The sequence below is a fragment of the Typopeltis vanoorti genome, chromosome 7, assembly GCF_054136105.1.
Source record: "Typopeltis vanoorti isolate ZY-2024b chromosome 7, IOZ_Tvanoo_1.0, whole genome shotgun sequence".
In the NCBI taxonomy this organism is placed as follows: Eukaryota; Metazoa; Arthropoda; class Arachnida; order Uropygi; family Thelyphonidae; genus Typopeltis; species Typopeltis vanoorti.
In genome coordinates, this window is record NC_143555.1 from 109,982,859 (window position 1) to 109,997,903 (window position 15,045).

Below are 15,045 nucleotides of genomic sequence, written 5' to 3' on the forward strand. Positions count from 1 at the left end.
CTGGCAAGATCTATGCAAGTATACTTGAGAAACGGTTGAGAAGAATTGTGGAAGAAAAGCTTGGTGAAGAACAAGCAGGATTCAGGCCAAATAGAGGCTGTCAGGATCAGATCTTCACTTTATAACAAATAGTCGAGAAAGCAGGGAATATAATAGAGATCTGTATTAAGTTTTGTCGATTTGGAAAAGTCATATGACAAGGTGCCAAGAGAGAGGCTATTCAATACGATACAGTTATATGGTATCAATGGGGCACTATATCAAGCAATACTTAGTGTTTATTTGAGTTGTAAGTCAGCAGTTAGAATTGAAGGAAGTACAGGAAGATGGTTTAATGTTAAATCTGGTGTGAGACATGGATGTACATTATCCCCTCTGTTATTCGTTATCTATATGGACCACATTATGAAGGAAAGTGGCATTAAACATGATATCAAAATTGGAGATGTTAATGTCAGCTCTTTGCTTTATGCAGATGATGTTATACTTCTAAATAAATCCGCTACAAGTCTGCAAGATTCTCTGACTAAATTGAATAGCTGTTGTAATAGATATGGTATGAAGGTAAGCAATAAAAAGACAAAGACAATGAAAATAGGCAGAATCATTGAAAATATCAACTGTGTTGTGAATGGAGAACCTGTGGAACAAGTGAAACATTTCAGCTACTTAGGCACGATTTTTACTGAAGATGGTAAATTAAATATAGAAATAGACAACAGAATCAGCAAAGCTGGTATGGTAGTAATTGAATAAATTCATATGGAATAAGAGAGAATTTAGTTGGAACACTAAATTAGCTATATACAAGACGGTGTTCAAACCAGTTTTAACTTATGGATTTGAGAGCTGGGTCAGACGTAAAACACTTGACCAAAGACTAGAGACCGCAGATATGAGAGTCCTGAGAAAGATTATAGGCGTGAGCAGATGGCATCAATGGCAATATCATATTAAAATCGAAGATATTAGGAAAGAACTTGACATTGTCAACATCCAGGAATGTGTTAGCAGAGCTAATCTCAGGTGGTATGGTCACCTAAACAGAATGGGCAAAGAAAGATTAGCAAAACAAGTGTTTTCTGCCAGGTTGGCAGGAAAACGACCCAGAGGAAGACCAAGATATAGGTGGATTGATACAGTACAAAGTGCCTTAGATGATAGAAATATAAGATCTGATAATGTTGGAGTCTTGACAAGTAACAGACTGATTTGGAGGAAAATTGTAGATAGGAAGTTAGTAATGATGTAATTTTTTTCATGTAGTACTATCATATCCTCTACACTCCTTGAGGGTACATGGCAGGAATTTGACGATGATGATTAATTTCATAGAATCATTTTCTATGAAAATAAGTATGGAAAATGATCCAAGAATAAGTACAAAATATACCTTTTGTATGATACAAATGCATAAGCCTTTATATTTACATAAAACAACTTAATTCCTTTGTTCTGCAACATACAGAGACAAATGTGCTTCCCCTTGGGAAGTAGATTTTGTTGGCAAGTAGCTGCAGACTGGGCAAAATGACTTTCTAAACAATTTTTTTATATATAATATCGGGGCAATTATAGTAACAAAAATTAATTTATTTTCTTTGGAAAATAACTTTGATAAAGTTAGTGTTTACTGTTCTTATTTTTATTATGCATTGACTTCTCCTTATAGAAATGTTTCACACACAAAGGAAATGTTTTCTAAACAATGGTATATTACTACACTGGGACATATTAAAAATGGGGGGAAGGCTCTTGGACAAATACTTCTATTTATTTATTTTTTGCAGAGTCGAATTTTGCATAATTTGCCAAGCCCTGCATAAATACTTTATTAATCTTATACACAAGAGGTTGAGGGACCTGTAAGCACATCAGTATCAGTGCTGTATCTGGGGGGAGTGCAGGTGAGGATTCAGATAGAAATTTATTAACTTTTTAAAGAGCCATAGGTTGTAGTTGTTTGGAAATACTTCCTGCAGCAGGCTGTTCCAGAAATGATAATGATTTATGGTTTTAATGGCATAAGGGCAGTAAAGGTCATACTGAACCATATCAAAACTTATATCTTTAAAGATACCTGTGGCATTACTATAAACCAGTGGTTCTTAACCAGCATTTCCTAGAACACTGGTGTTCCACGAACTGGTTACAAGTGTTCCGTCGGTGAAAGATGTCACATGACACAATTCTGAGTATAATTGGCTACTCTGAATAAAAATGTTAAAGGAATTATTTCCGTTATAACAGAACAATTAACAATATTGGAAGAAAAGATTTCAAGTTACTTTCCTTCCTTGAATACACACAATTATGACTGGATGCGAAATCCATTTGGCACAGTTAATACATCGAGTTGTGAATTTTCGTTACAAGAAGAAGAACAGTTAGTTACCTTGTCAACGGATCATACTCTAAAAATGAAATTCTCTGAAATAACTCTTGAGGAATTTTGGATTTTTGTCCAAACCGAATACCCAGCTCTCTCCACAAGGGCATTGAAAATTTTGTTACAGTTTTCAACAGCATATTTGTGTGAGCTCAGTTTCTCAATATTAACCCACGTAAAAACTAAAATGCGTGAAAGACTTACTAATATAGACAAGGAGATGAGGGTAGCTATATCACATATTAGACCTGATATTGCTGAAAGGCGACAAGCTCAAGCATCGAATTAAAATAAGTTCCATTTTTATAAAAAGCAAGTCCATGCATTTTTTTATTGTTAGTTTTATGACCCTAATGCTCTTGGTGTTCCTCAAATTTTTCTTATATTCAAAAGTGTTCTGTGACTTCGAAAAGGTTAAGACCCACTGCTATAAATAATAAATTCCATGATAACCACAGTAATTAACTTTAATGAAATGAAAGTACAGATATTTTACTGAAAATAGCAGTACATCATCAGTGTGCAGAAACAAGCAAATCAAAGGAATTGGAATACAAGGTACTTACAGCAGTCGCTGGTTTACCAATTAAAAACTGTTGCCCTGTGCTAGAAATTAATATTAATAAGTAATATTAAAATATTATTAAAAACTATTTTTGATGGTTACATAAGATAAGAATCTCCTAAACGTTTGGGAGAGGCAGTCGTTCTGATTCAGATTTGGCCGATGTAAATGGGCTTCACTTTCTTTGAAAAGGTGTTCATATTTAAACCTGCTTCTATAGAGAAGACAAGCTTCATCCCACTGGATACTTTGTTTAGTATCAATACTATGTTGTGCCAGACCAGACTTTTGAGGTTTCATGTATTTATTTGATATAATATTGATATTCATTCATTTTTTTTCCCCCACAGAACGACCTGTTTGCCCAAAGTATGTTAGATTACATTCACAAGGTATTATTTGGTAAATGCCAGCTAATGATAGAGGTGACAGTTTGTCTTTTGTAGATGGCAACAGATGAGAAATTTTGCTAATTGGAAAAATATGTGGGGATGAGATGATACTTTAAAATTTTACTAATCGGTTCGGAGATGCAAGAAATATAAGGAATTGGAACCCTGCGGTCTGTTGAAGAATCCTGAGGTGTTGGAACATAGGAGTCAATTATCTGCTGGATTTGATTAGGATTGTAACCATTAAATTCCATTAACGTTTTGATAGTGAGAAGTTCTTGTTGTAAGGTTGAGGGAGAGGAGCACATCTTATGCGCTCTATTAATTAAAGGCTTGATTACACCAATTTTTTGAGAGGTGTGATGAAGCAGACTTTTGATGAATGTATCTGCCAGTAAAGGTAGCTTTTTGATAAACACTGGTTGATAACTTACCAGAGGCTGTGCACATAAGAAGGATGTCCAAGAATGGTAAACTACCAGCCCTTTCTTTTTCCATGGTGAATTGAATGCGTGGGTGAAGGCTATTGATCTGTTGTAGGAAAGTGATAAGTTCATTTTCAGAATGAGGTCAAACAGCAAAGACATAATCAACATTATGAAACCAATGAAAGGGTTGGGGATGAATGGATGAGAATAAGGTGTCTTCCAGATGGTTCAAAAAATAGTTTGCCAAAGGTGGAGACAGAGGGGTACCCATGGCAGTACCTTTTAACTTGTCTATAGATCTTGTTTTTCCAGCTGAAATATCGTGATTGCATAATAAATTATAAAATCTTTGCAATATCAGGAGGTAATCATCATATATTATTTATTTATTTAGCATATGGCTCACACATGAAAAGTTACATTACTACAGTCATAAAAGAGACTCTCAAGAATCAAGATATAGTAAATTAACATTGTCAGATAAGGGAATGTTGGTAAAGAGGAAAACAATGTCAAAGCTGACTAACAAATCCGATTCTTGTATTTGAATATCCTTGATTTTTTTTCAAGAAAATGTGTGGAATTCTTGATGTATGATCTTGATTGTTCAGTATGGGCAGTTAATAAACATGACAGAAATTTAGAAATTTGCTAAATTTTTATTATTATTATTAAATCTGGACAGGGAGTCCAGAGACTCATAGAGGGAGGACACCTACTCTACAGCTGTTCTTCACCAACTCAGTCCACAAACTACAATGAACAGCAATTGAATATGCTTGATTTTTTTTTCAAGAAAATGTGTAGAATTCTTGATGTATGATCGGGATTGTTCAGTATGGGCAGTTAATAAACATGACAGAAATTTAGAAATTTGCTAAATTTTTTATTATTATTATTACCTGACACCTCCAGGGAGTCCAAAGACTCATCGAGGGAAGACACCTACTCTACAGCTGTCTCCACTACTCAGTCCACGAACTACACTAACGCTATATACCGCATACCACCACCACTACTAGTATTTTCAGAGACAATTACAAACATCCATGCCCACAGCCTTTTGGCTGAATTGCGGATACGCTAACCTTTCAGCCAAACTGATACTAGACAGGAATAAGAAAAGGTCATCTTGTCTAACAAATTTCGATTGTGCCACTGTTATCAAGAATGTTTTCTTCGCATGTGTTAAGTCTTCTGTATGGGTGGAGCAACATCTGATTGCCACTTAGCCTAATTTAACATTGTAGCCAACTAAGAGCATTCCTTCATGCTCACAACCCCATCTGTTTGATAACAATTGTTTTCAATAAGACAGACCATTTGCGAATAGTTCCATGAAATGGATACTTTATTGACCTCTCAGTGCATACAAACATTTACAGGATGAGGTGGAATGAACTGTTTGCAATAGGAAACTATATTCAATATCAGGTAACTATGGGATGTGACTGAGTCTTCATAGGCCAGCATTCCTGTGAAACATTTATATTATTTCAAGGAGTTTGTGGCCTGACAGGAGTATGGGAGGGGGGACTGCTGCTTGATAATTAGATAGGTACTTAATGACTGGCTGCCCAGTTTTTTATGGAGAAACCATCCATGAGAGGTTGGTCAAATATAGTACTAATGTACTATATTTGACCAACACGTGGTCATGTACCGGATTCTGACTGCATTCGAACGCACACACGAATTATCAAATGTAACGACCTAACAGTTACTAAAGTGTATGTTTTCATGTAACATGATGCATTTGTTTTCACACCAGTACAGCCTTGAAAATGCTAGACAGTGGCTAGTGAAACTTGTTGGCTCTTTGTATTTGTGATCATTAAATCTTATGGTCTTTTAACAATAAAAGTTCTCAGTACATTAGTACTGTTGATTACTTTTTTTTAATGTCAAGGCATGGTATCCCTGAATATTTTTTTGCTATCATTTGGTTATAAAATCAAATGAGAACAAGAAATATTCTATTTAAAATCCTAAACTACAGGAAAATGTATGTTAATATTTAGATGTTATTGCATCTCAAGATTTTTCTTATTCTTCAATGGCAGAAGTGTGTAGAAGAACCAGTGGGAGCAGAAAAGGGAAAGAAACAGCTTGATGGAATGAGAGTTAACAGGGTAACAGAGTAGTTAAGTCAAAAAAAAGAAAAAAAGCTTTTTGGAAGTTCATAAAGACTGAGAAATCAGATGAAATAGAATTGTTTATAATGAGAGAAAGAGCCATGCCATAAAAGAAGAAAACACGAAATTGAATTTGATCTAAGCTAATCACACTTTCTATTGTTAATCGTGTTTTTCAGCCAGCGGCCATTTTGCATTGAATACATCAGTTTTTGTCTGATCACCGAAGTTAAGCGGCATTGAGCCTGGTTAGTACTTGGGAAGGTGCCACCTGCTGCTAGCTTTTGTTTTTAAGGACTAGAATAAGTGCCCTGCTCCCTAGGGCCTGCACAGCCCAATGGGACAGTGAAAACATTAGCTGTAGGGCTGGCTGCTGTTACAGCGAGACTTTGTCTCATATTTCCAAATGCTGTTTCCGGACACATGGTCCGGAAACAGTATTTGGCGAACTGTTTTAAGAACAAAAGTTGGGAGACCACAGTTGAACCACACTATAGAACAACTTCTGGCATTAGAAAGACTTTGTCTCATATTTCCAAATGCTGTTTCCGGACACATGGTGTTCGTGTGCATAGACATGATGCTGTGGTCTCCATATTGGCGAACTGTTTTAAGAACAAAAGTTGGGAGACCACAGTTGAACCACACTATAGAACAACTTCTGGCATTAGAAAGCCAGGTTATAGTAATGAGGAGAGATGGTGGTATTCAGGTAGTGGGTACTGGGCGCTCACTTACCTGTTACCATAAGAGCAAGGTTCAGTACTACAAGTGAAATGCTGACCTTGCCATGCAAATAGAAGAGGAGTTTGGGGTGGCTCCTCGTTTTACCAGTGCTACTGTCTCTGTGAATGGCATGTGGAGTGCTGCTAGCTATAGAGACTTGTCTTTACTTGGTTTATCCCAGAGTGATGTTAAAGTTATTCCTTTGAGGGCCCTGCGGGGTACACTGGTGGCCTGGCGTTACCATCAGCACATGACAAATGGGATACCAAGGACTGGCGTCAGGTGATGCCCTTGTAATCTTTCTTTTTTATGTAAAGGCTTCGGCCTTCTTAAGTCCTTTTGGACATTATGTAAGAGTAGTATTGCTCTATCAGTACAAAGTATAATAAAATAAAATTTTATTTTTAATCATATTTTGAAGTTTTTGTTTTCTGGATTTGAAACAGAAATTAACTCCTGAAACTTCACACTCAAACTGGGCTACACATGAGCCTGTGTAGCTCAGTGGATGTGGCGTTTGCATGCCACGGTGCTTGGCCGCACAAAGGAAGACTTGGTTTTGAGTCTAGTTGGCGACTAGAGGAAATTTTTCTAAGCCTTTTTTCGACTGGTTCCTGAGTTAGTCAATCTCTGGCACAGGCAAGCGGGTTTTTCCTCCCAGAAACTTGGGTTTTTCGTCCCGTAAACTCAAGAAAATCGACCGTAGAACCCACATTATTTCAGACATTAAAAAATACGAGTGTTAGGATTAGGGACCACAAGATGGCAGCACCTGTAGAGCCATCTCTCTTCACTGCATGTCGCTTAATTAGTGATAGCCTTGGGCCAGCTATCTCTGATTGGGTACCAGTGGAGATTGAACTGCCCACTCAGCCTCCAAAAGTTAGATAGGGCTTAAAACAGCCTCACCTACTCCCAATATATACTGGAATAAAAAGGCATATCTGGTTTTTTTTTTTTTTTTTTAACTTCACACTCCACCTTCCTTTTTCATGTTAAGCTAATGGCCTGTCACTTGCTGCTTATGATAGGGCGGTTAATCCTATCTACATTTTTTGATATGTCTATAAATTGTGTGTTCTTAATTCTTTTTTCATGTAAGAGGGTTTTGCTTGTGCAAAGTTAAGTCACAATAAGTCTGATTGTTATTTTTTGAAATTAACTTTAAATTTCAAAGAACATGCCCTGCCTTAAGTCAAAATTGATAGGAAATCCTCTGCCACTGACATTTCAGATTGCTAGTCTTGAGCTGAGAAATGTAGTCTGATACTTACCCATTATTTTCAATAAATACTTACTCTTCTTCTCACTACTTAAATGCTCTGTTTTCTTCTTCATATCTAGACTTCTTAGTTAACATCACTATACTCTTGCAAAGAAAAGATAAAAATATCTTGTTAGCATGGTTAAAACTTTTAGATCATATTAACATCCATACATGAAATTGATAATACCTAATGTGACTGACAACAAATTCCTTCTTTCTCCTTAATCACTTGCTCATGTGTGATGCTTTTGTGTTATTCATTTTGTAACTTCTTAATCGTGTGGAGATTGATTTTAATTAAAAAAAAAAAAAGCAAAAATGCTGACAAACAGAATTACAAACTGAAAACATTAGTTCACTTAATTTCAACAAGAATTAGTTCAACAAAAAAAAAAAAAAAAAAAACTTGTGAGTGATGGAGCATGAACATTGTGTACCGGAAGACTAGAAAGGTTGCATGGAGTGCAGTAATATATGAGGAATGCAAAAAAAAAAAAAAAAACTAAATTTTGAATGAGTCCATTTATTTAGCTGCTTTAGTATGAAATGAAACAGCATTTTGATAAGTATACTTAGTTGTAAATGCACATATATTTTAATGTTCTTATTATAATGTATTTTTGCACTGTAATACATGTTTGATATCATTCTTAATTAAATTGCATTTTATAAGTTTGTTGATTAAAAAAAAAAAAAAAGAGAGAGACTTCCACTGTGCTGGGAAACTTGCATCCAACAAAGGTAATTGTGTGTTCTGCTCTGGTATTTACTATAAACCTCTAAATTTTAAACTTTTTTTTTTTCCAGAAAACAGAAGGATATTATTATGAATGTAACTTGCTTCCATTTTTTGAATTGGGAAGTTTGCATCACGATTTTTATGTTATTAATCTTCGTCTTCCTGTTGTTTCAACTGATGGCAAAGCTCTGAATGTTGGCATAGGCCAGATTGAAGATATCTGGGTTGTGGTAAGTTTTTGGTGGAAATTATTGCATTTTGTAGCTACTATTAAGCATTAAAATATAATTTAAGTGGAATTAGAGACTTAATGAAAATGCATACTATATTCAACTTACAGTACTTTATTTCTTGTAGAATTTTTGGCTAGATCTCGTTGGCAGGAACCATACATCTTTGGTGCATGTGATAAGGTATCAGAGATATCTTATCAAGCAGATTAGAATGAAGTATTATTAAAACTGCTTTTACACTATACAACAGAAGTCCTGTTGAGAGTGTTGAAAGTTTTTCACTTGGCTCTTAAGTTAAATTATATTTTACTTTAATCCTTTATCCAAGTGTAAACAAAGTTTGCATGTGAAGTATCTTAGTGACTAATACAGAGTGTTTTAATAATAAGGTGTGACTCCTTTTCACTACTTGTATATGGGAAATATGACTTCTGCATTACTTCAACCTTTGTATCTCCTCTGGGTAGTTGCCCTTCCCTTAATGCATAGCATTGTACACACCCAAAAGGATATGAGCTTTGCATTATGTGATACTGTTGAATTTTGAATGAAAATAATTTTACTAAGAAATATCTCATTCAGAATTTAACAAGAAAAAAAAAAAACTCAAAGGGGAAATGCTTTTAAATAAGTGAAGATACCAATTTTGTTTAAAGAATTATACTAATACAAATTTTGTAATATTAATTAAAGGTGAAAGATGTCATTTATTTGTGAAAGATTATAATGTAAGAAGTTTCTCTATAAGATATATGTTAGAGCAATAACGAAAGATCAAAGTCCATTAACGACAACTTCGGATAAATTGTGTAGCCGACAGCAATTTGCTTATGTGCAAATGACACATGCACAGTGTTTTTCCGGGAAGATGCAGCAATTGTACGGAGTGTTCCAGGAAGATAGGAATGAAACAGGAGCCGGGCACAAAAAAAGAAAGTGTCAGGCAGAAAGTTTTGGATGAAAGAGGGTGCTAGAGATACGATGTATAAAACGGGTTTGTCCTCTCCACCTCCCCGTTCAGGGATTTTTAGGTTTTTTTTTTTCATCTGGAGTTGCTGGAGAATTTCTGGTGGAGTCGGGAAGAGTTCCAGTTCGAGATCTAGTCGATAGCGGGCAGCTATTCTCTGCTGTCGTTTCGTGATGTCGGGCAGAAGGAATAGACGAAGAAATGTTAGGTACTTTTCCAAGTAAGCCTGAAGAAACTGGCTCCCACATACGTCCACATGGATCGATTCAATCCATGCTGTTTCCAGTCGAGAATGCAATGAAAGGACAGAACAAAGAAGGCCAAACCTAGCCGTGAGTTAATCACCAAGGATGAGATCGAACATTCGGAGGGAAATTATAAAGAAAGGATAGATGGAATAAGTTACAGGAATGTGGTAATGTAAAACCCTCTTATAATTCCTTTGTTAAGAAAGAATGGAATATTGTGTTATGGAAGAAACGAGATGTTAGGTTATATAACTCTAAACTTGTAGAAAGGACTATAGTGAGATTTAGATACCAGTGTCTAGAATCTAATGGCTGTTTCCTTAGTATTTGTGTGAATGAGTAGTAGTTAATTTGCTATAAGTAATGATCTATAGAATTATCGATGTGAATGTTTTAAGAATATGTGTAAGATAGTAGAGATATTTTAAAGATGCTAGCTAGAATTTTGTGTAGCGAAATTAGCCTATTCTTAGATGTGATATGTGAATTACAGTTATGTTCTAACCTCATAACTTGGGATAACTTTATTCCTATTGAGTGTTTTTATTGTAAATGCGTAATCTTTAGAAGCGAATAAATGTATCGTGATTATCTTAACCTGTTTTGTGCCTTGATTTGAATCCAATGCACTGCTTGCTAATATTTGAATCTGAGCGGGAGAGAAATATATGACAGAGACCACGACTGCAATCTAAAGGGTTTTAAGAGAGATAGATAAAATTTGATATGAGGAGTAATTAATAGATTGATTTACTTAGTATGTTTTCTGAGGGTTACTTCTTGGTTGGAAGGAATTTCTAACCTAGGGATCTGGCTGGCGCAGCTTGATCAAATAAATATTGCCAGAACCTGAATAGGAAGTAACTCCAGACCGTTATTGCTGAGGATCGGACTCTATTCAGAAGTCAATCCTTTGTCAATTTATTTAATATACGTAATCATTCTAAGAATCGGACAAATTGTGTGGATAGATTTAACTGTGAATAAGATAAGTGATATAAGAAGGAGAATACAATAAAATAAAATAATAAATTAAAGAAAAATAAAAGAAATGTCACACAAATATAACAATACAAAGGCAATTAACGTGGAAGGAAGATTAAACAAGAATATAATTTCTTGACAAGTTTCATTTAACTTTTGTTAAGACTGTCATATGTATACTTCTACAGTGAACTTTGATAAAGGAGTTTGATCTTCCTCTTAAACGATTCCACAATGACTTCTAAGGCTGGAACAGGCCATGCTAGGCCTAAATCCTTGATACGCATGATGATGATCTTATGCAAACATAATATCAAGCTATTGTTATTGTTGATTGACACATGTTGGTTAGTGAAGCTTTATTAAATTTAAATATAATAAGCAACAACAGCTGCATGGAAAACTTATTTATTTCTTGTTGTTGTTGTAAAGACATGATGGTTCTGTTCTGCCTTCATGAGACTTATCCAAATGAAACCCACCCCCCATCTGTTTTGCCATTATAACTGTAGTGCTGTTTATATAGCATCTCTCTGGGTTCAGAATATGGATAAAAAATAACTAACCTATCAGATATTACTTAATATGCTTTAATATTGCAATATCTGCTGCTGTCTGTTTCAAGCAATTCACGAATGATTGGCAAAGAGGATTGGGTGGGACACACCATAAGATGAAATGCATCTCTTCATTCTACTTGAAAGCAGTAGCTATTTTACATAAGTGGAATAAGCTCAGCATCTGAATAGATGAAAGATAATCCAGGTTTTTTGTTGGAAATGTAAGTTAATTGATATCCAAGGTTGCTAGCATCATAACGAAAGTACATAACCTTTTATACAACATTTTTTCACTTGATAACAAAATATGTTATACATGACAAGAAATTATATCCTTATTTTTTTATCCAAGTGTAAGAAAAGTTTGCATGTGAAGTATCTCTTCATAACTAGTCTACTTGTATACGAGGTCCAACACACACACACAAAAAAAAAAAAAATGAAACTAACTATAGCTTGAGAATGGGAGGGAAGAGACAAAGAGATGGTTATATAGAGCATGTTCTAACCTGTCACTGTGAGACAAGGCTCAGCTTCATCGCTTTACTCAGTATGAGTAGATGCATATTCCAATATAGGCGTTTTCTTACCCTTGGTCGGAAAATGTTGGAGTGCAAGAGTGAATAGCAAGTTAACATCAAATTTCTTCTGAAACCGAAGAAATCCATGGTGAAAACTTTTCAATTATTGACTGAGGCTTACAGTGAAGAGTGCATGTCTCGTGCACACGTTCTTGAATAGCACAACCGATTTTCAGAAAGTATGAAAGATGGCGATCGCCCAGGCTGCCCTTGCACAGCAGTTACCTATGGCAACACTAAAAACGAGATGTGATTTGAAAAGACAGACGGTTAGGTGTTTGAGCTGTAGCTGAGAAAGTTCATTTGGATTTGACGCATTTTACATGAAATTGAACATGAAAAAGGTTTGTGCAAAAATGGTTCCAAAAATGTTATCAGAAAGTTGCACGGAACTGTGTTTGGACCTTTTGCAACACATTAAGGATGATTCAGATTTGTTAAATTCAGTAATTACTTGAATTTAATGATGAAACTTGGATATTTACATATGATTCAGAAACCAAGCGACAATCAATGCAGTGGAGGTCAGCAACATCTCCAAGACCAAAAAACAGCATGCATAAGTCGTTCAAAGTTCAAGGCCATGTTGATTGTTTTCTTCGATATCCAAGGTATTTCAAGATTTCATATTAGACTCGTCATCATGGAATGGTGTTAACCTCATAATTATATTGCACAATGTCACTAGAAAATGGCTCTGTGTTCCATTGATGTACAATAAGCAAAACTATTTTTTCACTAACATCTTCATAGCTAATTGGTTATCATATGTCATCTAATTGAAAAAGGGGCTGCATCCCAAATGTGAAAGCAGTGGTTTTTTTTTTTTTTTTTTACAAAATAAGCTTAGACCAGCCAAAATAAATTTAACTTGGCAAGAAAATATGTTGTTTAATCCTTATACAAGTGTAAGCATACAAGATTGGTGCATGAAGGATCTTCATGGCTAGGCTACTTGTGTATAGAAGCTGTTGACTTCGTTACCTTTGTATCCCTTAATGCAAAGTACACTTCCTTTCAGATTTGTATATCATCATCAAATTCCTGCCATGTACCCTCAAGGGGGTGTACAGGATATGATAGTACTACGTGAAAATTTACATCATTACTAACTTCCTATCTACAATTTTCCTCCATATCAGTCTGGTACTTGTCAAGACTCCAACATTATCAGATCTTATATTTCTGTTGTCTAAGGCACTTTGTACCGTATCAATCCACCTATATTTTAGTCTTTCTCTGGGTCGTTTTCCTGCCAACCTGGCAGAGAAAACAGCTTGTTTTGCCAATCTTTCCTCGCCCATTCTGTTTAAATGACCACACCACCTAAGATTACCTCTGCTAACGCATTCCTGGATGCTGACAATGTCAAGTTCTTTCCTAATATCCTCATTTTTAATACAATATTGCCATTGATGCCATCTGTTCACGCCTCTAATCTTTCTCAGGACTCTCATATCTGCGGTCTCTAATCTTTTGTTTTACTTCTGACCCAGCTCTCAGATCTATAAGTTAAAACTGATTTGAACACTGTTTTGTATACGGCTAATTTAGTGTTCCGACTAATTTCTCTCTTATTCCATATGAATTTATTCATTTGACTTCCTACTATATCAGCTTTATTGATTCTGTTGTTCATTTCCATATTTAATTTACCATCGTCACTTAAAATCGTGCCTAAGTAGGTGAAATGTTTTACTTGTTCCACAGGTTCTCCGTTCACAATGCAGTTGACATTTTCAACAATTCTGCCTATTTTCATTGTCTTTGTCTTTTTATTGCTGACCTTCATACCATATCTATTACAACAGTTACTCAGTTTAATCAAGGAATCTTGCAGACTCATAGTGGATTTATTGATAAGTATAAAATCATCTGCATAAAGCAAAGAGCTGACATTAACATCTCCAATTTTGATATCATGTTTAATACCACTTTCCTTCATAATGTGATCCATATAGATAATGAATGACAGAGGGGATAATGTACATCCTTGTCTCACACCAGATTTAACATTAAACCATCTTCCTGTTCTTCCTTCAATTCTAACTGCTGACTTACAACTCAAATAAAGACTAAGTATTGCTTGATATAATGCCCCATTAACACCATATAACTGTAGCATATTGAATAGCTTCTCTCTTGGCACCTTATCATATGTGTTCTCCAGATATACAAAACTCAAATAAAGATCTTTGTTATATTCCCATGATTTCTCCACTATTTGTCATAAAGTGAAGAGCTGATCCTGACATCCTCTATTTGACCTGAATCCAGCTTGTTCTTCACCAAGCTTTTCTTCCACAATTCTTCTCAACCGTTTCTCAAGTATACTTACATATATCTTACCAGGAACACTCAGTAGAGATATACCTCTATAATTCTACATTCCGTTTTATTTCCCTTTTTAATGGGTACTATGAGAGCTCTACTCCAGTCATCAGGAATTCGTCCCTCTGTCCAGGCCTTCTGAACTATGCAGTGCAGCCACTCCAAGACTTTTATACCACCATATTTCAGCATTTCTAGTCGAATGTCATCTACTTCTGCTGCCTTTCCACATTTTAAGCCTTTGATGGCTTTTTCTACTTCAAGTATGGATATGTATTCCTGACTGCATGCCTGGTCAGTGTTTTTTACCACTGTGCTGTCATCACTGCTTGTTTCATTTAGCAGTTTTTCAAAGTAATTACTCTATACCTCAAGGATATCTTTTTCTCCCATTTTCATGTCACCTTTATCATCTCTAACTCCTTTTACAGCACTCTTTCCTCCATTTCTAAGCTTCTTCAACAACATCCAGAATACTTTGCCATCTTCTTGATATTTAT

The 15,045-nt window shown here is 35.3% G+C and overlaps 1 protein-coding gene across 1 annotated transcript in view; it reads left to right on the plus strand.

Moving 5' to 3' along the window:
• The window catches only part of wls (Wnt ligand secretion mediator), a 146,318-nt gene that overhangs the window by 38,127 nt on the left and 93,146 nt on the right, over positions 1-15,045 (plus strand). The window contains exon 4 of the mRNA XM_090396063.1: positions 8,710-8,871. Within this exon, the coding sequence (XP_090252189.1) occupies positions 8,710-8,871 (162 nt within the window). The remainder of the gene's footprint in view (positions 1-8,709; positions 8,872-15,045) is intronic.